The sequence below is a fragment of the Oncorhynchus masou genome, unplaced genomic scaffold (genome assembly GCF_036934945.1).
Source record: "Oncorhynchus masou masou isolate Uvic2021 unplaced genomic scaffold, UVic_Omas_1.1 unplaced_scaffold_2635, whole genome shotgun sequence".
In the NCBI taxonomy this organism is placed as follows: domain Eukaryota; kingdom Metazoa; phylum Chordata; class Actinopteri; order Salmoniformes; family Salmonidae; genus Oncorhynchus; species Oncorhynchus masou.
The window spans coordinates 1-25236 of record NW_027009071.1 but is presented as its reverse complement, the minus strand read 5'-3'; the positions used below and the strand labels follow the sequence as shown (position 1 = coordinate 25236).

At 41.9% G+C, this 25236-nt stretch overlaps 1 protein-coding gene across 1 annotated transcript; it reads left to right on the top strand.

Annotated features, from left to right (window-relative positions):
- Window positions 1-10485: 10485 nt before the first annotated feature.
- Window positions 10486-23702, top strand: LOC135533736 (uncharacterized; the record flags this gene model as incomplete). Its single annotated transcript, XM_064960999.1, has 4 exons — window positions 10486-10556; window positions 15445-15643; window positions 17088-17216; window positions 23380-23702. Coding segments are annotated over exons 2-4 (644 nt in total), but the record flags the coding sequence as incomplete, so codon positions are not given.
- Window positions 23703-25236: the final 1534 nt, after the last annotated feature.

The window sequence follows — 25236 nt, the reverse complement described above, 5'->3', positions numbered from 1 at the left end:
GTGACATGCAGGTAAAAATTTGGTAAAAATGATTTAAGTTTGCCTGCATTGCCTGCACTCCCCGGCCACTAAGAGCGCCACTTCTGTGTGAGCATTTTCTTCTTTGCTTATGTCCTTATAGAGTTGGTTGAGTGCGGTCTTAGTGCCAGCTTTGCTTTGTGGTGGTAAATAGACGGCTACGAATAATATAGATGAGAACTTTCTTGCTAGATAGTGTGGTCTATAGCTTATCATAAGGTACTCTACCTCAGGCGAGCAATACCTCCAGACTTCTTTAATATTAGACATCGCGCACCAACTGTAATTGACAAATAGACCCCCACCCCCATCCCTCGTCTTACCAGAGGAAGCATCTCTGTTCTGCCGGTGCATGGAAAATCCCGCCAGCTCTATATTTTCTGTTTCTTCTTTCAACCACGTCTCGGTGAAACAAATAATGTTACAGTTTTTAATGTCCCACTGGTAGGATAATCTTAATAGTAGGTCATCAATTTTACTTTCTAACGATTGCACGTTAGCAAGGAGAATGGAAGGCATTAGGAGTTTACTCAGAAGGGTCCTTGATCTACGTCCTCTTTTCTGGCGTCTTTTCTTCACGCAAAAGGCGTGGATCTGGGCCTGTTCCAGTGAAAGGCATGGATCTGGGCCTGTTCCAGTGAAAGGAGTGGATCTGGGCCTGTTCCAGTGAAAGGCGTGGATCTGGGCCTGTTCCAGTGAAAGGCAGGGATCTGGGCCTGTCCAGTGAAAGGCGTGGATCTGGGCCTGTTCCAGTGAAAGGAGTGGATCTGGGCCTGTTCCAGTGAAAGGCGTGGATCTGGGCCTGTTCCAGTGAAAGGAGTGGCTCTGGGCCTGTTCCAGTGAAAGGCAGGGATCTGGGCCTGTCCAGTGAAAGGAGTCTCTGGGCCTGTTCCAGTGAAAGGCAGGGATCTGGGCCTGTCCAGTGAAAGGCATGGATCTGGGCCTGTTCCAGTGAAAGGCGTGGATCTGGGCCTGTTCCAGTGAAAGGCGTGGATCTGGGCCTGTTCCAGTGAAAGGCAGGGATCTGGGCCTGTCCAGTGAAAGGCGTGGATCTGGGCCTGTTCCAGTGAAAGGAGTGGATCTGGGCCTGTTCCAGTGAAAGGCGTGGATCTGGGCCTGTTCCAGTGAAAGGAGTGGCTCTGGGCCTGTTCCAGTGAAAGGCATGGATCTGGGCCTGTTCCAGTGAAAGGCATGGATCTGGGCCTGTTCCAGTGAAAGGCGTGGATCTGGGCCTGTTCCAGTGAAAGGAGTGGATCTGGGCCTGTTCCAGTGAAAGGAGTGGATCTGGGCCTGTTCCAGTGAAAGGAGTGGATCTGGGCCTGTTCCAGTGAAAGGCGTGGATCTGGGCCTGTTCCAGTGAAAGGAGTGGCTCTGGGCCTGTTCCAGTGAAAGGCGTGGATCTGGGCCTGTTCCAGTGAAAGGCAGGGATCTGGGCCTGTCCAGTGAAAGGCGTGGATCTGGGCCTGTTCCAGTGAAAGGAGTGGATCTGGGCCTGTTCCAGTGAAAGGCGTGGATCTGGGCCTGTTCCAGTGAAAGGAGTGGCTCTGGGCCTGTTCCAGTGAAAGGCAGGGATCTGGGCCTGTCCAGTGAAAGGAGTGGCTCTGGGCCTGTTCCAGTGAAAGGCAGGGATCTGGGCCTGTCCAGTGAAAGGCATGGATCTGGGCCTGTTCCAGTGAAAGGCGTGGATCTGGGCCTGTTCCAGTGAAAGGCGTGGATCTGGGCCTGTTCCAGTGAAAGGCAGGGATCTGGGCCTGTCCAGTGAAAGGCGTGGATCTGGGCCTGTTCCAGTGAAAGGAGTGGATCTGGGCCTGTTCCAGTGAAAGGCGTGGATCTGGGCCTGTTCCAGTGAAAGGAGTGGCTCTGGGCCTGTTCCAGTGAAAGGCATGGATCTGGGCCTGTTCCAGTGAAAGGCATGGATCTGGGCCTGTTCCAGTGAAAGGCGTGGATCTGGGCCTGTTCCAGTGAAAGGAGTGGATCTGGGCCTGTTCCAGTGAAAGGAGTGGATCTGGGCCTGTTCCAGTGAAAGGAGTGGATCTGGGCCTGTTCCAGTGAAAGGCGTGGATCTGGGCCTGTTCCAGTGAAAGGAGTGGCTCTGGGCCTGTTCCAGTGAAAGGCATGGATCTGGGCCTGTTCCAGTGAAAGGCATGGATCTGGGCCTGTTCCAGTGAAAGGCGTGGATCTGGGCCTGTTCCAGTGAAAGGAGTGGATCTGGGCCTGTTCCAGTGAAAGGAGTGGATCTGGGCCTGTTCCAGTGAAAGGAGTGGATCTGGGCCTGTCCAGTGAAAGGCGTGGATCTGGGCCTGTTCCAGTGAAAGGAGTGGATCTGGGCCTGTTCCAGTGAAAGGCGTGGATCTGGGCCTGTTCCAGTGAAAGGAGTAGATCTGGGCCTGTTCCAGTGAAAGGCTTGGATCTGGGCCTGTTCCAGTGAAAGGAGTGGATCTGGGCCTGTCCAGTGAAAGGCGTGGATCTGGGCCTGTTCCAGTGAAAGGAGTGGATCTGGGCCTGTTCCAGTGAAAGGCATGGATATGGGCCTGTCCAGTGAAAGGCGTGGATCTGGGCCTGTTCCAGTGAAAGGAGTGGATCTGGGCCTGTTCCAGTGAAAGGAGTGGATCTGGGCCTGTTCCAGTGAAAGGAGTGGATCTGGGCCTGTTCCAGTGAAAGGTATGGATATGGGCCTGTCCAGTGAAAGGCGTGGATCTGGGCCTGTTCCAGTGAAAGGCATGGATCTGGGCCTGTTCCAGTGAAAGGCATGGATCTGGGCCTGTTCCAGTGAAAGGAGTGGATCTGGGCCTGTTCCAGTGAAAGGAGTGGATCTGGGCCTGTTCCAGTGAAAGGTATGGATATGGGCCTGTTCCAGTGAAAGGCGTGGATATGGGCCTGTTCCAGTGAAAGGCATGGATCTGGGCCTGTTCCAGTGAAAGGCGTGGATCTGGGCCTGTTCCAGTGAAAGGAGTGGATCTGGGCCTGTTCCAGTGAAAGGAGTGGATCTGGGCCTGTTCCAGTGAAATTGGTGGATCTGGGCCTGTTCCAGTGAAAGGAGTGGATCTGGGCCTGTTCCAGTGAAAGGGGTGGATCTGGGCCTGTTCCAGTGAAAGCAGGATATCCTTCCCGTTGGACTAGTTAAAGGAAAAAGTTTCTTCCAGTCCGCGGTGAGGAACCTCTGTTCTGATGTCCAGAAGTTATCTTCAGTCAATAGAGACGGTGGCAGCAACATTATGTACACAATAAGTTTAAAAAAAACAAGTTACACAAAATGCAAACAAATAACAAAATTGCACAATTGGTTGGGAGAATGGAAAACATCAGCCAATTAGGTTAGGGTTATGTTAGGGTTAGGGTTATATATAAAACACATTAGGTTAGGGTTATGTTAGGGTTATATATAAAACGCATTAGGTTAGGGTTATGTTAGGGTTATATATAAAACACATTAGGTTAGGGTTATGTTAGGGTTATATATAAAACACATTAGGTTAAGGTTATGTTAGGGTTATATATAAAACACATTAGGTTAGGGTTATGTTAGGGTTATATATAAAACACATTAGGTTAGGGTTATGTTAGGGTTAGGGTTATATATAAAACACATTAGGTTAGGGTTTTGTTAGGGTTATATATAAAACACATTAGGTTAGGGTTATGTTAGGGTTATATATAAAACACATTAGGTTAGGGTTATGTTAGGGTTAGGGTTATATATAAAACACATTAGGTTAGGGTTATGTTAGGGTTATATATAAAACACATTAGGTTAGGGTTATGTTAGGGTTAGGGTTATATATAAAACACATTAGGTTAGGGTTATGTTAGGGTTATATATAAAACACATTAGGTTAGGGTTATGTTAGGGTTAGGGTTATATATAAAACACATTTGGTTAGGGTTTTGTTAGGGTTATATATAAAACACATTAGGTTAGTGTTATGTTAGGGTTATATATAAAACACATTAGTTTAGGGTTATGTTAGGGTTATATATAAAACACATTAGGTTATGGTTATGTTAGGGTTATATATAAAACACATTAGGTTAGGCTTATGTTAGGGTTATATATAAAACACATTAGGTTAGGGTTATGTTAGGGTTAGGGTTATATATAATTCACATTAGGTTAGGGTTATGTTAGGGTTATATATAAAACACATTAGGTTAGTGTTATGTTAGGGTTAGGGTTATATATAAAACACATTAGGTTAGGGTTATGTTAGGGTTAGGGTTATATATAAAACACATTAGGTTAGGGTTATATATAAAACACATTAGGTTAGGGTTATGTTAGGGTTAGGGTTATATATAAAACACATTAGGTTAGGGTTATGTTAGGGTTAGGGTTATATATAATTCACATTAGGTTAGGGTTATGTTAGGGTTAGGGTTATATATAATTCACATTAGGTTAGGGTTATGTTAGGGTTATATATAAAACACATTAGGTTAGGGTTATGTTAGGGTTATATATAAAACACATTAGGTTAGGGTTATGTTAGGGTTATATATAAAACACATTAGGTTATGGTTATGTTAGGGTTATATATAAAACACATTAGGTTAGGGTTATTGTTAGGGTTATATATAAAACACATTAGGTTAGGGTTATGTTAGGGTTAGGGTTATATATAATTCACATTAGGTTAGGGTTATGTTAGGGTTAGGGTTATATATAAAACACATTAGGTTAGGGTTATATATAAAACACATTAGGTTAGGGTTATGTTAGGGTTAGGGTTATATATAATTCACATTAGGTTAGGGTTATGTTAGGGTTAGGGTTATATATAATTCACATTAGGTTAGGGTTATGTTAGGGTTATATATAAAACACATTAGGTTAGGGTTATGTTAGGGTTATATATAAAACACATTAGGTTAGGGTTATGTTAGGGTTAGGGTTATATATAATTCACATTAGGTTAGGGTTATGTTAGGGTTATATATAAAACACATTAGGTTATGGTTATGTTAGGGTTATATATAAAACACATTAGGTTAGGGTTATGTTAGGGTTAGGGTTATATATAATTCACATTAGGTTAGGGTTATGTTAGGGTTATATATAATTCACATTAGTTTAGGGTTATGTTAGGGTTATATATAATTCACATTAGGTTATGGTTATGTTAGGGTTATATATAAAACACATTAGGTTAGGCTTATGTTAGGGTTATATATAAAACACATTAGGTTAGGGTTATGTTAGGGTTATATATAAAACACATTAGGTTAGGGTTATGTTAGGGTTAGGGTTATATATAATTCACATTAGGTTAGGGTTATGTTAGGGTTATATATAAAACACATTAGGTTAGGGTTATGTTAGGGTTATATATAAAACACATTAGGTTAGGGTTATGTTAGGGTTAGGGTTATATATAAAACACATTAGGTTAGGGTTATGTTAGGGTTATATATAAAACACATTAGGTTATGGTTATGTTAGGGTTATATATAAAACACATTAGGTTAGGCTTATGTTAGGGTTATATATAAAACACATTAGGTTAGGGTTATTGTTAGGGTTATATATAAAACACATTAGGTTAGGGTTATGTTAGGGTTAGGGTTATATATAAAACACATTAGGTTAGGGTTATGTTAGGGTTAGGGTTATATATAAAACACATTAGGTTAGGGTTATGTTAGGGTTAGGGTTATATATAATTCACATTAGCTTAGGGTTATTTTAGGTTTAGGGTTATATATAATTCACATTAGGTTAGGGTTATGTTAGGGTTATATATAAAACACATTAGGTTAGGGTTATGTTAGCGTTATATATAAAACACATTAGGTTAAGGTTATGTTAGGGTTATATATAAAACACATTAGGTTAGGGTTATGTTAGGGTTAGGGTTATATATAATTCACATTAGCTTAGGGTTATTTTAGGTTTAGGGTTATATATAATTCACATTAGGTTAGGGTTATGTTAGGGTTATATATAAAACACATTAGGTTAGGGTTATGTTAGCGTTATATATAATTCACATTAGGTTAGGGTTATGTTAGGGTTAGGGTTATATATAAAACACATTAGGTTAGGGTTATGTTAGGGTTAGGGTTATATATAAAACACATTAGGTTAAGGTTATGTTAGGGTTATATATAAAACACATTAGGTTAGGGTTATGTTAGGGTTAGGGTTCATATAGAACACATACCGTAGTCCTACTGTAATCATATAAAACACAAATCAGAGGGCCTGTTGTCCGGACCTCTGGCAGTCTCTAAGGGGTTGCCACAGGGTTCAATTCTCGGGCCGACTCTTTTCTCTGTCCATCAATGATGTCGCTCTTGCTGCTGCTGATTCTCTGATCCTCCTCTACGCAGACGACACCATTCTGTATACTTCTGTCCCTTCTTTGGACACTGTGTTAACTAACCTCCAGGCGAGCTTCAATGCCATACAACTCTCCTTCCGTGGCCTCCAACTGCTCTTAAACGCAAGTAAAACGAAATGCATGCTTTTCAATCGATCACTAACCGCACCTGCTCGCCCGTCTAGCATCACTACTCTGGACGGTTCTGACTTAGAATATGTGGACAACTACAAATATCTAGGTGTCTGGTTCGACTGTAAACTCTCCTTCCAGACTCACATTAAGCAACAAAGCATCCTTCACTCATGCTGCCAAACATACCCTCGTAAAACTGACTATCCTACCGATCCTTGACTTCGGCGATGTCATTTATAAAATAGCCTCCAACATTCTACTCAGCAAGTTGAATGCAGTCTATCACAGTGTCATCCGTTTTGTCACCAAAGCCCCATATACTACCCACCACTGTGTCCATATTCGTCGCCAAACATACTGGCTCCAGGTCATCTATAAGTCTTTGCTAGGTAAAGCTCCGCCTTATCTTAGCTCACTGGTCACCATAGCAACACCCACCTGTAGCACGCGCTCCGGCAAGTATATTTCACTGGTCATCCCCAAAGCCTATTACTCTTTTGGTCACCTTTCCTTCCAGTTCTCTGCTGCCAATGACTGGAATGGAATAGGCTGTACCAACTCTCCACATATAGGGGGAAATAGGCTGTACCAACTCTCCACAGATAGGGGGAAATAAGGCTGTACCAACTCACCACAGATAGGGGGAACTAGGCTGTACCAACTCACCACAGATAGGGGGAAATAGGCTGTACCAACTCTCCACAGATAGGGGAAATAGGCTGTACCAACTCACCACAGAGAGGGAAAAATATTACTGGGTGATTGGGGTTTTTCAGAGGTGGCAGACAGTCTGAGCTAACTCCCTGATTTACTCCATAATAGCCTTTAACCCATGGTTGTAGCGTTCCGTCAAAGAACTGAGCTCTTTTAAAAGGCCCTGTAGCAGCTCCTCATGGTGGCTCCCTGCAGGGAGACAGCGTGGCGCAGCTGGTTCAAGTCTGCTGGGTCTGTCATGGCCAGGTCGTACTGTCAAGGCACAAGGCGAGACCCAGATGCAGTCACAGGAGGCAGATGGTTGGAGTTTAAGATGTTTAATAAATCCAAAGGGACGAGGCAAGAGAATGGTCGTGGACAGGCAAAAGGTCATAACCAGATCAGAGTCCAGGAGGTACAGAGTGGCAGACAGGCTCGAGGTCAGGGCAGGCAGACTGGTCAGGCAGGCAGGTATAGAGTCCAGAAACAGGCAAGGGTCAAAACCGGGAGGACTAGAAAAAGGAGAAAAGGCAAAGCAGGAAAACGGGAAAATCGCTGGTAGGCTTGGACATACTGGCACAGAGAGACAGGAAACACTGGGGGAAACAAACAACACGTGGAGGGGGGTGTAGACAATAACGAGGACAGGTGAAACAGATCAGGGTGTGACATAATCATATAGAACACATACTGTAGGACTACTGCAACATCTAACCACAGACCCATTTATAGGGAAACAGAAAAACAAGCAACCATTGTTTCACAGATTTCACAGATAAAAAGGGGAAAACGTATTAGCCCAGTTTTGCTATCTTTGCTACAGGACTTTCAGACCTGACCAAGTACTACACAAATAATTGACAAAAAACAGTGACAAACAATATTTCTTACGGGTCTCTCAATGAACAGTTTGGAACCCAAAGCCTCTCCAAACACATTACACAAACTGGAACCAACTTCCAGGGGTGGAAAAATACCCAAATGTCCTACTTGAGTTAAAGTAAAGATACTTTAATAGAAAGTTACTCAAGTAAAAGTGGAAGTCACCCAGTAAAATACTACTTGAGTAAAAGTCTAGTATTTGGTTTTAAATATACTGAAGTATCAAAAGTAAAATAATAAATATTTTCAAATTCCTTATATTAAGCAAACCAGACGGCATCATTTACTTGTTTTTTAAAATGTGTATTTACAAATAGCCATGGGGCATGCTCCAACACTCAGACATAATTTACAAATGAAGCCTGTGTTTAGTGAATCAGCCAGAACTGAGGCAGTAGGCTTGACCAGGGATGTTCTTTTGATTAGTGTGTGAATTAGACCATGTTCCTGTCCTGCTAAGCATTCAAAATGTGACGATTACTTTTGGTTGACAGGGAAAAAGTATGGAGTAAAAAGTACAACATTTTCTTTAGGAATGTAGTGAAGTAAAAGTTGTAAAAATTATATAAGAAGTTAACTAAGTACAGATACCACCCCCCCCAAAAAAACGACTTAAGTAGTACTTTCAAATATTTTTACTTAAGTACTTCACTCCACTGCCAACTTAGTTTTTCAAATGCATAGAACCTTCAGGTGTAAAACCTCTCATAAAGTTGTAGTTCGTGATGGGACGATTGATACTGGAGCTCCAACGCACTTTTCAAAGCACTACTGGTTTGACATAAATCAAATAAAATTTTATTTGTCACATACACATGGTTAGTAGATGTTAATGCGAGTGTAGCGAAATGCTTGTGCTTCTAGTTCCGACAATGCAGTAATAACCAACAAGTAATCTAACTAACAATTCCTAAACTACTGTCTTATACACACAAGTGTAAGGGGATAAAGAATATGTACATAAAGATATATGAATGAGTGAAGGTACAGAGCAGCATAGGCAAGATACAGTAGATGGTATCGAGTACAGTATATACATGTGAGATGAGTATGTAAACAAAGTGGCATAGTTAAAGTGGCTAGTAAGGTACCGATCATCGTATTAAAGTAACATTATGATGTGTTTAATGACATCGAAGCTTTTATCACGCGTTTTTTCGTGTTGCAAAATGAGAGATACCACTAAATTCGCTGTTGTGCTTTTGGCTTCCTTCAATGCAAAGTTGCTTTCAAACACCGACCTCTACTGGACACCTTAATTACCAATTTGGTTAGATGTGTTTCGGTTTATAGCACCTGAACCGTAACTGTTGGTAGGGTCAGGGGATGCCAAAAAACTGGCATCAGCACAATATTGAATCCTGGCGATGCCAATGATTGAAAAAAAAAATAAACAAAAACAAAATCGGTGAAACCACAATATCTTCCCATTGTTGTTCAAACAATTCATTTTATTTGGTGTAGCCTATGACAATATTTTGTCTTCAGCATAATAATACCACGGATTTTGAAAAAAATAGTGAACCTGGAGGCAAAATGGGTGGATTTTACCAACTATATAAACATCAAACATGCTGATATTTATCCCTGACCAGCAGATGTCCCGAATGTGCCCTGTGTTAAAATGGTATGTTAAATGATAACTGTTTTTCGGGAACAATTTAGTGAAAGCCTAAGGGTTCAGAAAGCCTTGAATTCCCATCACTAGTATTATTGTTATTCCTGGTAAAACAGCTCTGCGAATCTGCTCTTTTCTTTATACCACTCCCAATTTGTAAGTCGCTCTGGATAAGAGCGTCTGCTAAATGACTTAAATGTAAATGTAAATATGTGCCAGGAGACTTTTAAACTTTTCTGCCTGTGCTCCCCTAAATAGTATCCATAGGGAAACACTGACAAAAATGTGAGTTCTTACACTGTCACCCTATTATCAGTACATTGCATTCATAGATACAATGAATACAGTCAGTGGATACTTAGTCAACTGAATAATTGTATCCGTTATTATATTTTTTTCAGCACAGGCCGGGCCTACTACAACTATCCTATTGTCTGTGTCCGCTGGAGCGCACACGGAATCAGTGCACATGTGCGAAAGAACAGGGTTTTGGATTCCAAATCCACAAGTCTGAACTTGTATCCCAAAAGTTATTCACAGCCATAAAAGGACTGGATAGAAGAAAAAAAGCAGAATGGTAGAGATTCCGTCCGAGCCAGCCATCACTGTTATAAAGTCACATTATCCGCCAGTTTTTTAATATATTTTTTAATATATTTTTAAATACAGCAGATATCAGTAGAGTAAGAACTTAAGCAAGGAGCTAGGAACCGAATTTGTAATTAATTCGGGGAAGTTTGGGACCACTCGGGACAGCGTCGACCAATCAGATAGCACTGAGGGTCTGTAGTTGGGGAGCGGGTCAATTCAAACACAGAAAGACTTCCCGTTGACTACTACAGTTAGACGTTTCTCCAGGAGACACACGGAGAGGGAACAAACAACTTTATAAGGTAGATATTATCGAATATAAAGTACTTCATTGTGTATCATAAATGAGTTTTACAGAAAAAGATAACCTATTCACCTCGTTCAATGGACGATTTAGCTAAAAAAAAAAGCAGGCATTCAGAGTTTTACGCCAGCTAGCTAATAATGTTAACTTTGTCTGCTTGCTAACTAGCTAATCCGAAGCTGCAAGTATTATTATTAAAATCATTTATTTAACCTTGATTTAACTAGGCAAGTCAGTTAATAGCAAGGTTAGCGAATTCAAAAGTAGAACAAAGTATCTCGCTAGTTAACTTAAGATAGCTACATTTTGTTGATATGGTTATTGGAATGTTAACTAGCGTGTGAAATTACTATAGTAGGTAATGTTAGTTAACTGGGTACTGTAATATATTATATAATATATTACATAATATATATATATTATAATATATTGTAACGTTAGTTAACTGGGTACTATAATATATTACATAATATATATTATAATATATTGTAACGTCAGTTAACTGGGTACTGTAATATATTGTTACGTTAGTGAACTGGGTACTGTAATATATTACATAATATATATTATAATATATTGTAACGTTAGTTAACTGGGTACTATAATATATTACATAATATATATTATAATATATTGTAACGTTAGTTAACTGGGTACTGTAATATATTACATAATATATATTATAATATATTGTAACGTTAGTTAACTGGGTACTGTAATATATTGTAACGTTAGTTAACTGGGTACTGTAATATATTGTAACGTTAGTTAACTGGGTACTGTAATATATTGTTACGTTAGTTAACTGGGTACTGTAATATATTGTTGGGGCAAGCCAAAGAAAAGCAGCATAACCGGGCGGCTGTGAACGGCATGACGAAATGTAAACGATGCAAACTTCAGTTGACTCCCTTTCAGAGACAAAACGCTTAAATAAGGTAAGGCTCCAGCAGATACCGCAGCGAACGGCTCTTTTTTGAGGCGATTTTCGGTAACCGAATTGCGTCGGTGAAAGAACCGTTTATTTGGCTCCCTGAGTTGCATACTGCTACTACGTTTTTTTTTTAGCTCCATACAACGATTATCGGCACGACGTTATAAAAACATTATCTGGAGCTTGTAATCCCTCACTGCAGGAACAATGGATAGTGAGGAGAGCTTTTTTCTGGTTCACACATTTTTTGCAATGCGTTCATTTTTGCGGGACAGTAATTTGGTCAGGTACAAATGTATTTGAATTCACATGTCACGAACTGACATTATGGCAGGCAACTTTGTAGTCTTGACATTCTTTTTTTCAAAATGTTCCTGGTTTAAACACCCACACCAGAGACGATACGTCAGTGGGATGATTCGATTACGCTGAGCCGCGGGCTCGTTACGTCAACGGGCGAAAGCGTGGAGGGAAAAGCCACTTACTGAAATGTAACAGTAATCTGCGCCTCTCAGTCATTTTGTCAACAAGGCAGCATGGTGCAACGTCCAGAAAAAATATATCATTTTTATTATTATTATTTTTACTCGTTTTCATTTGGGGATGTGCTGAAAACCAATCACTTTTGCATGTGGAAAACACAGAATCCTACTCATTACTCCGCATGCTCCTACATCACTTTGTATTGAGCCGACATCACTGTGGGCTTTGAACCGGGCGGGCACCTGGCTCGTACCCAGGAGTGTGCCAGCTATCTAATGTAATCAACGTTTACCTGGTGCAAAACACGCCTACATGGACACCCGGGCGAAGTTAATCGAACCCCCTCATTGGCAAGACGCGGGCAGTTCGGTTAACACTTCAAGTCCAAATATATCATACTTTAACTTGAACGATTACATGTTGACTGACAACATTGTGCAACAAATGTAAACTCTGCTCGCCCTCTTTCAGCTGGAACAAAGTGGACTTTGAAATCATTTTTTGGCCAAATTTTAGTTTTCAGGGCTGGGCTTTATTTTAATGGTACCACCCACCAGCATGGCATTGTTTATTAATCAGAAACACCTGCAAAGTTCGTGAGTAGTGATTGAGTTTAGCAGCGTGTACTGTGGTTTTAAAAGTAATTGGGGGGGGCATAACCTAGCGGTGGGTCTCGATCGACCAAGAGTAGTAGTGTTTACGACCAATTTCAATCAATTGGTCCATTTTAAAACGTGTCTTTTTTCCATATTAAACACGGGGTGTGTCTATAATAAAATCAACTAGGCTATATGTACTGAAATTGTCTGACGCTTTAAGCACGCCATTTGATTAAATAATTAACACACACAAATAACTCAAGAGGGAGCCAGAGATCAAGATAGCCAGAACCTGTTCCTGACCCTCCTGCTGCAGCAGCTGGCCTTCGCAGATTCTGGCTTTGTGTTCCTGCTGTTGTTGGGAACAGGCTACACCAAGGGTCGGAAACCTTTTCCATCTGGAGTGACACTTTATCTTACTATTTCCACCAATCTACCTGCCAGTTACGATTTTCATATGCACATTTTCGTGGAACAGTTTCATTTTAATTTATAATAGTCTTTTTTATATCAATCATAGACTGTAGATTAACCACATACAATCTAAATGACAATTATTCAAATCTAAAAGTAACTTTCATTGCCATTTCCAACTATGTAAAAATGGCCTACATAAAGCCAATGCATAACATTGCAGCCCGCAGGTAGAAAATACCCTGATGAAAATAAATAAATATCCTATAAATCACATTGGCTATGCATGGCCTGTATGCAACGAACTTGCAACATTGTATAATATTCTGCACCCTCAGAGTTCCCAAGCCAGTGAGCTTGGGACAGACACAGCTGCAGGCTCGTTGTGCAAAAGGGATAAGAAGTAATCAGGTATTCTACAATGTTTCCACTGGATCAGAACATTACATTTGTTCCTTTCATGCTGAGTGGTTATCGAAAGGGAGAGAGCTGGAAATATTGTTCAAATACTTTGTTAAACTTCTCAATTGATCCTAAAAACACACTTTGTTTACTCGCTGTTTCAGGTGAAGAAAAAAATTACTTTGAGAAACTCAGAAATACTATCAGACATCCCCTCTTACAGCTCTTAGAGACTGACCCAGAAAGACTCACAGCTCTTAGAGACTGACCCAGAAAGACTCACAGCTCTTAGAGACTGACCCAGAAAGACTCACAGCTCTTAGAGACTGACCCAGAAAGACTCGCAGCTCTTAGAGACTGACCCAGAAAGACTCACAGCTCTTAGAGACTGACCCAGGAAGACTCACAGCTCTTAGAGACTGACCCAGAAAGACTCACAGCTCTTAGAGACTGACCCAGGAAGACTCACAGCTCTTAGAGACTGACCCAGAAAGACTCACAGCTCTTAGAGACTGACCCAGAAAGACTCACAGCTCTTAGAGACATACACGGGAAGACTCACAGCTCTTAGAGACTGACCCAGAAAGACTCACAGCTCTTTAGTGGTGGTGTGTTAAGACAATCAGAAAAAACTATCAGATATCCCCAAATGGACACATTTTATAGGCCTACATTTGCTCACAGGCCAGGTAGCCTAGTCTTACTTCTATATGCGTCCTTACTGAACAGAAGCGTTTCAAACAAAAGACGACCAAAACATCGACAACTCATAAATGGAGTGAAATAAACAAGCTTGTTTCTCAGAAGTGCAGGTTATGAGTTCTGCAAAACACCTTTCCAATCTGACAATGTTAAATAACTCATTAACAGAAATTAAAGTCAGTTAAAAACAAATATCAGCCTACCAGGGAACAGTGGGCAAACTGCCTTGTTCAGGGGCAGAACGACAGATTTTTACCTTGTCAACTTGGGGATTTGATCCAGCCACCTTTTGGTTACTGGCCCAACGCTCTAACCACTAGGCTACCTGCCACCCCATGCACACAAAAGTTTTGAAACAATACCCATGAAATTGCAGGAGAGGACACATTCTGGAGAGCGATGTGCCTTGTGTATCTGAGCCACAGTCCCCATTTTGTCATCATCATTGCGGCCTCCTCAATGGATTTGTCCAGAGGCAGGCGCAAATCAGACAGGTGTCTCGTGTGCCATAAAATAAACATATACACTACCGTTCAAAAGTTAGGGGTCACTTAGAAATGTTAATGTTTTTGAAAGAAACTTTTGAAATTATGTGAGCACAGCTGAAAACTGTTGTTCTGGTTAAAGAAGCAACAAAACTGGCCTTCTTTAGACTAGTTGAGTATCTGGAGCATCAGCATTTGTGGGTTTGACTACAGGCTCGAAATGACCAGAAACAAAGAACTTTCTTCTGAAACTCGTCAGTCTATTCTTGTTCTGAGAATTGAAGGCTTTTCCATGCGAGAAATTGCCAAGAAATTGACGATCTGGTACAATGCTGTGTACTACTCCCTTCACAGAACAGCGCAAACTGGCTCTAACCAGAATAGAAAGCGTGGGAGGCCCCGGTGCACAATTGTACAAGAGGTTTCCGGGGTCATGGTATGTGCCTAGAACAAACTACTGACTCGGGACCAACAAACTTCTACAGGTTGGGCGCGCTCATACCATTTGAGACTCTAAAATACCATCCGAGACACTCAAGCATTCCCTTTTAGGATCACAGACCAGGCAGTGTCATAATCTTCAGCTGGATAATTCCAGCTTCTTGGAAATAGGACTTTGTTTTGCAGTGCTTTCTAGTTCACTCTAAACCCACCGTTTTTCCCCCCAGACGTGTTTAAATGACCTCAGCCAGCTGTTGTGCAGAATTTCATCCCACAGACGGACACCGGTTTTATTATGTGCTTATCTTTTACATTTTGAGGCGAGTTGCTTGTTCTACATTTCTATCTGAACGCATTGTTGTGTGTGTGTGTGTGTACTGCTGAACACAGCCCTGATCTCTTCCTCTTTCCTCCCTGATTGGCCAGCTTCAGCATGTCGTCGTCGGTGATGAGTGGCGTGGCGGCGTGGAGGGCTCACAGCGTTCTGGAGGAGTCAGACGGGGGCGAGTCCAGCTCCCCTGAGGCCCCGCCCCCTGACCATTTCAGGAAGCTGCGCTGCTCCTCCTCCTCTCTCAACTCCCTCCGCATGTCTCTGAAGAAGAGGCTTCCGCTGCGCTCTGTACAGGTAAGAGGCTGAGTCAAGCTGCACACGTCCCCAATGGCTCCCTGTTTAGTTCACTACTTTTGACCAGAGTAATTTGGGATACACAGAAAGACCTCATCCTAGATAACATCTCCTGCCATTGGGACCTTAAGCAAAGCAACTAACCCCTCTCTGTCCAGAGTCTGTGTGTACACTGAGTTTACAAAACATTATAAGAACACCTACCTAATATTGAGTTGCCCTGAGAACAGCTTCAGTTTGGGCATGGACTCTAAAGCGTTCCACAGGGATGCTGGTCCATGTTGACTCCAATGCTTCCCACAGTTGTGTCAAGTTGGCTGGATGTCTTTTGGGTGGTGGACCATACCTAGTACACACAGAAAACTGTTGTGTGTATACAGGAGGGGCTAAACAAGACCCTATAGCAGCGTTGCAGTTCTTGACACAAACCGGTGCTCCTGACACCTACTACCATTTACCCTGTTCAAAGGCACTGGCGTCTTTTGTCAATTCACTATATACAGTAGAGAGGCTATATACAGTAGAGAGGCTCTGAATGAAACACAAACACAATCCAACTCTCAGTAGAGCTTAAACAGTCCTTCTTTAACCTGTCTCCTCCCAGTAGAGGGGCTATAGACAGTAGAGGGGCTATAGAGAGGCTGTATACAGTAGAGGGGCTGTATACAGTAGAGGGGCTATATACAGTAGAGAGGCTGTATACAGTAGAGAGGGCTATATACAGTAGAGGGGCTGTATACAGGTTATATACAGTAGAGGAGGCTATAGACAGTAGAGAGGGCTATAGACAGTAGAGGGGCTATAGACAGTAGAGAGGCTATATACACAGTATACAGGCTATAGACAGTAGAGGGGCTATAGACAGTAGAGGGGCTATAGACAGTAGAGGGGCTATATACAGTAGAGAGGGGCTATATAGAGGCTGTATACAGTAGAGAGGCTAGTAGAGGGGCTATATACAGGCTATAGACAGTAGAGGGCTATAGACAGTAGAGAGGCTATAGACAGTAGAGAGGCTATATACATAGACAGTAGAGAGGCTATAGACAGTAGAGGGGCTATATACAGTAGAGGGGCTATATACAGTAGAGCTATATACAGTAGAGAGGGCTATAGACAGTAGAGAGGCTATATACAGTAGAGAGGCTATATAGAGGGGCTATAGTAGAGAGGCTATATAGAGGGCTATATACAGTAGAGAGGCTATATACAGTAGAGAGGCTATATACAGTAGAGAGGCACCCTCTGAATGAAACACGAACACAATCCAATTCCCCTTCATCTACACAGATTTTTGAAGTGTATTTAACAAGTGACATCAATAAGGGATCATACACATACTGTGTTCTTAATGTTTTATTGTGTGTGTGTCGGGCTGCTAAGATAATGATCCTATCGTCCTGTCCGATAATGGCCAATAAAAAGTGGTGCATTGTTCCTCCAGACCAACTCCCTGCCAGACCCTGAGCTGACCCCTGACCCCACCTGGGAGAGTCTGCAGGCCAATCAGAAGACCAACGCTGTCTGCCAGCTCACACGCAGCGCACGCAGCCACATCGGGGGAGTGTACCAGGTAGGAGACACTGACCGTAGTGGTGCCTCTACTTTTTCCTTAACCTGCACCGCAATTGCTAATAACAACCACCTGCCCTATATGTGATCAAGTCCAATCTGAAGCGTCTGACCCCAACCTGCTAATATAGAAGATGCTCTACAGTCAGAACCGGTGGAATGGTTTTCGGACAGGGGAGGGCAGGATTTGTTTGTTTTTTTGTTGACTGATTTTTAGATATGTTTCTGCTTAGAATTTCTGATATTTTAGTAGACTTTTGTTAGTTAACTTGTTAACTCCTAATTAGATACATGCAGCTTCTCTTCAGTCATTATATGTTGCCCTAGAAGACTCAATCAACCTTTTGCTCAACAGAATTCCATAAGCCAATAGAATGGACGTAGTTGACGTCGGTAAAGTTCTGTCACCTCGGCTTCTTTAGAGGTGGTTTAGGGACCGGGGAGAAAATGCAATACTTTCTGTGCCAAACTTCCAAATGACATCATTTTGACCAGTTGTAAGGAAATAGAAAGCTGTGAAAACAACCCAACATGCTTCTGATAAGATTTCAGTTTTGGCTCGGATGCATTGTTTATGTGGTTGAAATAGGCTACTATGGGCTTATATGATGCTGATAAAGATGGATACCGTCTGTAGAGGTGCTAACTGCGCTTTCGTATTTTTTTATATATTTTTTTAACCTTTATTTAACCAGGCAAGTCAGTTAAGAACAAATTCTTATTTTCAATGACGGCCTGGGAACAGTGGGTTAACTGCCTGTTCAGGGGCAGAACGACAGTTTTGTACCTTGTCAGCTCGGGGGTTTGAACTCGCAACCTTCCGGTTGCTAGTCCAACGCTCTAACCACTAGGCTACCCTGCCGTATTCTCTCAAGATGCTGAAAGAAATCATGTTTCTCCACTCCTGTTTGAGTCAATTACGTTTTGGGAAATGCTTAATTCTGTTAATATTAAAGGTGAACTTCATACCTAGTGTTTTTCTCGTCTCCCTACATAATTATGAGGGGGTGTTGCAGACATAATTATTCACTATTTTTGCACCGGGAGATGTCATTGGTTGATTGAGCCTGCTGTCGGATAATAAAAAATAAAAAAATGAATAGTCATGTTTTATAGAAATTATGGTGGCTTTTGTGTTTCGCCGATTGCACAATCACACTAGTAGATATGGCTGTCCTTGTTCAATAGAGCCATTGGACTAGTCTCAACGATGTTCCTATCTGCCAGGACATTGTAGCATATCTAGGATGACTCGTTTTCCCCTGGCTTTGTAAAGACTACAGCCTGCCGGGAGCCATATAGATCCCTTGTTCCCACCATCGAAATCAGGCTTTTCAAAACGGGCCGGTACGAATTCACAGGTTCACTGTCTATCCAAGATCACTAAATAATTAGCTACAACATCTGACGATTCCTCTTTCCATGAAGAAGCTGGACGACAACCATTTCTTTGATGTTATTTTACGTCGGAGCATATACACCCCTATTCATTTGAGCTAGAATACACTGGAGAGGAGTTGAGACGGCGAGAATAATGATTGCGAGACCAGCAAGCAGCAGCAGCCTAGACCAGCTGGACGAGGACTCAGGAGGATAAACGGTTTCGCTGTCGGTCGTTAGCTACCCGTATAATCTCTTAACTGAGGTAGTGTTGTCCAGTACAATTTGGTGATCAATTCGGCCATTACGGGGCTTGCTAGAACCACGACAAGCCAAGTTTTAACTAGCTAGCTGTGTTTGTTATACCTCAAATGTACTCGCTAGCTAGCTAATGTGTGTCTGTGAGACATCTCATATTCTGCACCAATACTGCTACACCTAAACACACCATATGCCAGTATGAACTGAAGTATTTATTATAAGCATTAGTAGTATATTTTTATTCTACTGTGTATACATATGTCGGGTGTACAAAACATAAAGAACACCTGCTCTTTCCATGGCCAGAGCTTTCACCTGGTCAGACTATGGTCCCCTTATTGATATCACTTGTTAAATCCACATCAATCAGTGTAGATGAAATGGAGGAGACCGGCTCGAGAAGGGCAGCACCCAACTCAGTATTAAGAACGGTGTACCTAATGTTTGCTATACTTGGTGTATGTCATACATTGCCATAACTGTTCCTGCATACTGCTGTGGAAACTCACCTCGGTCTCCAGTGCAAATTCATGTTGTCTTGAATACATGCCATGTCTACTTATTTGCTATATTCTTTTTTTTAAACTTTTTTTTTTTAGAATTTGAATCGGCCTAATCTACTGTTTTTATGTTTACTGGACAACACATTAGTTTAAATGATACACCGACTCCCTGCATCATTTGCTTTTAGCAGTAAGACTGAAGCCAAATACTCATCAATATCACAATGAATTGATCCAGAAGTTGAAGTCAACACCTCTATTGGTTTCCGATGCAGCTGGAATCATTTAGTCACTTGTCACTTATAAAACAAGATGATCCAAACCCCCATTATATACACACTGTAGAACAGCTAGTGACGTGCCAGCAACAAACGCTGCCACTACACATCCAAGTATATCGGACCAAATTATGAAAGACAAGAATGAGGTGAAAAATTATAACAAGCCACCGGGGTCTGACAATCTAGATGGAAAATTACTGAGGATAATAGCAAACGAGATTGCCGCTCCTATTGGCCACATCTACTAGAAACTGTGTGCCCTCAGGCCTGGAGGGAAGCTAAAGTCATTCTGCTACCCAGGAATAGTAAAGCCCCCTTTACTGGCTCAAATAGCCCACCAATCAGCCTGTTACCAACCCTTAGTAAACTTCTGGAAAAAATAGTGTTTGACCAGATACAATGCTATTTCACAGTAAACAAATTGACAACAGACTGTCAGCATGCTTATAGAGAAGGATGCTCAACAAGCACAGCACTTACACAAATTACTGAAGATTGGCCGAGAGAACTCGATGATAAAATGATTGTGGGGGCTGTCTTGTTAGACTTCAGTGTGGCTTTTGACATTATTGATAATAGTCTGCTGCTGGAAAAACATGTGTGTTCTGGCTTTACACCCTCTGCTATAATGTGGATAAAGAGTTACACAGAGGGTGTTCTATAATGGGAGCCTCCCCAACATAATCCAGGTAGAATCAGGAATTCCCCAGGGCAGCTGTCTAGGCCCCTTACATTTTTAAAATGTTTACTAACGACATGCCAATGGCTTTGAGTAAAGCCCACGTGTCTATATATGCGGATGACTCAACACTATACATGTCATCTACTACAGTGACTGAAATGACTGCAACACTCAACAAAGAGCTACAGATAGTTTCAGAGTGGGTGGCAAGGAATAAGTTAGTCCTAAATATTTCTTAAACTAAAAGCATTGTATTTGGAACAAAACACTCACTACACCCTAAACCTCAACTAAATCTTGTAATAAATAATGTGGAAATTGAGCAAGTTAAGATGACTAAACTGCTGGAGTAACACTAGATTGTAAACTATCATGGTCAAAACATTGATACAGTAGTAGCTAAGATTGGGAAAAGTCTGTCTATAATAAAGTGATGCTCTGCCTTCTTAACAGCACTATCAACAAGGCAGGTCCTACAGGCCCTAGTTTCTGCCTTCTTAACAACACTATCAACAAGGCAGGTCCTACAGGCCCTAGTTTCTACCTTCTTAACAGCACTATCAACAAGGCAGGTCCTGCAGGCCCTAGTTTCTACCTTCTTAACAACACTATCAACAAGGCAGGTCCTACAGGCCCTAGTTTCTACCTTCTTAACAGCACTATCAACAAGGCAGGTCCTACAGGCCCTAGTTTCTACCTTCTTAACAACACTATCAACAAGGCAGGTCCTACAGGCTCTAGTTTTGTCGCACCTGGACTACTGTTCAGTCGTGTGGTCAGGTGCCACAAAAAAGGACGTAGGAAAATTACAATTGGCTCAGAACAGGGCAGCACGGCTGGCCCTTGGATGTACACAGAGAGCTAATATTAATAATATGCATGTCAATCTCTCCTGGCTCAAAGTGGATGAGTTTGACTTCATCACTACTTTTATTTATGAGAGGTATTGACATGTTGAATGCACTGTCTGTTTGAACTACTGGCACACAGATTGGACACGGCAGTGTAGCCTAGTGGTTAGAGCGTTGGACTAGTAAACGAAAGGTTGCAAGTTCAAATCCCCGAGCTGACAAGGTACAAAATCTGTCGTTCTGCCCCTGAACAGGCAGTTAACCCACTGTTCCTCAATTCTCATTGAAAATAAGAATTTGTTCTTAACCGACTTGCCTGGTTAAATAAAGGTAAAAAAATAAAAAAAATACCAAGGTACAGGCAAGCATACGCACACACACATATACGATAACATACGCACTATAAATTAGAGGTCGACCGATTATGATTTTTCGATACCGATTAATCGGCCGATTTAAAAAAAAAATGTATTTGTAATAATGACAATTACAACAATACTGAATGAACACTTAATTTTAACTTAATATAATACATCAATAAAATCTATTTAGCCTCAAATAAATAATGAAACATGTTCAATTTGGTTTAAATAATGCAAAAACAAAGTGTTGGAGAAGAAAGTAAAAGTGCAATATGTGCCATGTAAGAAAGCTAACGTTTAAGTTTCTGGCTCAGAACATGAGAACATATGAAAGCTGGTGGGTGGTTCCTTTTAACATGAGTCTTCAATATTCCCAGGTAAGAAGTTTTAGGTTGTAGTTATTATAGGAATTATAGGACTATTTCCCTCTATACCATTTGTATTTCATTAACCTTTGACTATTGGATGTTCTTATAGGCACTTTAGTATTGCCAGTGTAACAGTATAGCTTCCGTCCCTGCCCTCGCTCCTCCCTGGGCTCAAACCAGCAACACAACAACAGCCACCATCGAAGCAGCATTACCCATGCAGAGCAAGGGGAACAACCACAGCCTCAGAGCGAGTGACGTTTGAAACGCTATTAGCGCGTGTTAACGAGCGAGCCATTTCACTTCGGTTACACCAGCCTCATCTCGGGAGTTGATAGGCTTGAAGTCATAAACAGCTCAATGCTTGACGCGCAATGAAGAGCTGCTGGCAAAATGCACGAAAGTGCTGTTTGAATGAATGTTTACGCGCCTGCTTCTGCCTACCACCGCTCAGTCAGATACTTAGATACTTGTATGATTGTATGCTCAGTCAGATTATATGCAACGCAGGACACACTAGATCATATCTAGTAATATCATCAACCACTTGTAGTTAACTAGTGATTATGATTGATTGTTTTTATAAGATCCGTTTAATGCTAGCTACTAACTTACCTTGGCTTACTGTGGAGTAAGCCACAAGGGGCGGTTCATTACTGTAAGGTAGCAAGATTGTTTAGGGCCAAATAGCATTCCAATTTGCTTTGTTGTTTTTGGTTGATTTCTTTCCAGCGTGTCAAATAGTTTTACTTTCTCATAATGTGTTTGGGTCTAATTGTGTTTCTGTCCTGGGGCTCTGTGGGGTTTGTTTTGTGTTTGTGAACAGCGCCCCAGGACCAGCTGGCTGAGGAGACTCCTTCTCTAGGTTCATCTCTCTGTAGGTGAGGGATTTGTGGTGGAATGCTTTGATCTCAAACCAATCTACTCATTACCGCTCATGTTGTAAACAGTCCAGTTCAAAGTGAATGGCACAGATCCATATATGGCAAGGGTCTATTTGCATATATGCCTACTGCAGCTCTGATTGGTTATGCTGCACCGGTCTGTGTAGAGTATGCTATATAATCCTACTCCGATGAGTTCTGCCTACAACAAAATCTCTTGCATAGTTTGTTTTGTTTTGGTATGTTGCATTGAAAGTGGCTAATATTTCGTTGATTCGATCAGAATTACCACCATAACAGGGAAAACTTTAGAAAGTTGAATGAAGTTCAATCTGTGCTTCTCTCTTTGGGCTGATATTTCTTCTGTCCCTGGGTGCTGCAAGGCTACTGCACACGCACACGCAGCTTAGAGGGGACATTGGTCTTCACCAAGAGAGAATCTTTGATTCTGTGAAAGTCCAGCTGAAACTGTTTGGGGTTACCCAATAAAAAAATCCAAGTTTATCCAACTCTCAATCTTATCTTTTTGTAAAAATAAATAAATAAAATAAAAACATGCTGAAAAATTCTGCTTGTGATCTCTCTTTCTCAGAAGCTTCAGAGGAACAGAGCAGTGGTACAGGATCAGGAGGAGTGTTTGGTGGCGACACCTGGCCAGGTGTGTGAGGGGGGAGAGAACAACGAGGGGGTCACCTCCCGTACACCCAGGCGCACCCGTTCCACCACAACCCCCAGTCGCACCCCCAGAGCCACCGCGCCCAAACGCACCCCTGCCTCAGGCCGCAGGGGGAGGAGAACCCCAGGGCGAAGTCCTGAGGTGACAGGGGTGAAGAACGTGGGAGGGAGGAGGCAGCTGGTTCGGATGGCTGCACTACGAAGCCCCTTCGCATCTCCTAACACTCAGAGCCTCAGACGGTGAGGACACACCCCCATACACACACACACACCCACACATGTATACACACACACCCACACATGTACAAACATACAGTACCAGTCAAAAGTTTGGACACACCTAGTCATTCCAGAGTTTTTTCTTTATTTTTACTATTTTCTACATTGTAGAATAATAGTGAAGACATCAAAACTATGAAATAACACATATGGAATCATGTAGTAACCAAAAAAAAGTGTTAAACAAACCAAAATATATTTGAGATTCTTCAAAGTAGCCACCCTTTGCCTTGATGACAGCTTTGCACACTCTTGGCATTCTCTCAACCAGTTTAATGAGGAATGCTTTTCCAACAGTATTTAAGGAGTTCCCACATATACTGAGCACTTATTGGCTGCTTTTCCTTCACTCTGCGGTCCAACTCATCCCAAACCATCTCAATTGGGTTGAGGTCGGGTGATTGTGGAGGCCAGGTTATCTGATGCAGCACTCCATCACTCTCCTTCTTGGTCAAATAGCCCTTACACAGCCTGGAGGTGTGTTGGATCATTGTCCTGTTGAAAAACGTATCAGTCACCAGGTCTGACTGTATAGTCCCACTAAGCTCAAACCAGATGGGATGGTGTATCTCTGCAGAATGCTGTGGTAGCTATGCTGGTTAAGTGTCCCTTGAATTGTAAATAAATCACTGCCAGTGTCACCAGCAAAGCACCATCACAAATACGCCGAGATCATCCATTCACCCACACCACATCTCACAAAGACACGGTGGTTGGAACCAAATATCTCCAATTTGAAAGGACAGATTTCCACCAGTCTAATGTCCATTGTTTGTGTTTCTTGGCCAAAGCAAATCTCTTCTTCTTATTGGTGTCCTTTAGTAGTGTTTTCTTTGCAGCAATTCGACCATGAAGGCCTGATTTACAGTCTCCCCTTCCAAACAGTTTATGTTGAGATTAGAGGTCAACCGATTAATCGGAATTGCCGATTTAATTAGGGCCGATTTAAAGTATTCATAACAATCGTATATGTATGTATTTTTCGATTTGGCTGTTTTTTTGTGTTTTTTACACCTTTATTTCATCTTTATTTTAGGCAAGTCAGTTAAGAACACATTCTTTCAATGACGGCCTAGGAACAGTGGGTTAACTGGTCTAGGAACAGTGGGTTAACTGGTCTAGGAACAGTGGGTTAACTGGTCTAGGAACAGTGGGTTAACTGGCCTAGGAACAGTGGGTTAACTGGTCTAGGAACAGTGGGTTAACTGGCCTAGGAACAGTGGGTTAACTGGTCTAGGAACAGTGGGTTAACTGGTCTAGGAACAGAGGGTTAACTGCCTTGTTCAAAGGCAGAACGACACATTTTACCTTGTCAGCTCAGGGATTCAATCTTGCAACCTTACAGTTAACTAGTCCAACACTAGTTAACCACCTGCCTCTCATTGCACTCCACAAGGAGACTGCCTGTTACGCAAATGCAGTAAGCCAAGTTAAGTTGCTAGCTTGCATTAAACTTATCTTATAAAAAACAATCAATCATCATCACTAGTGAACT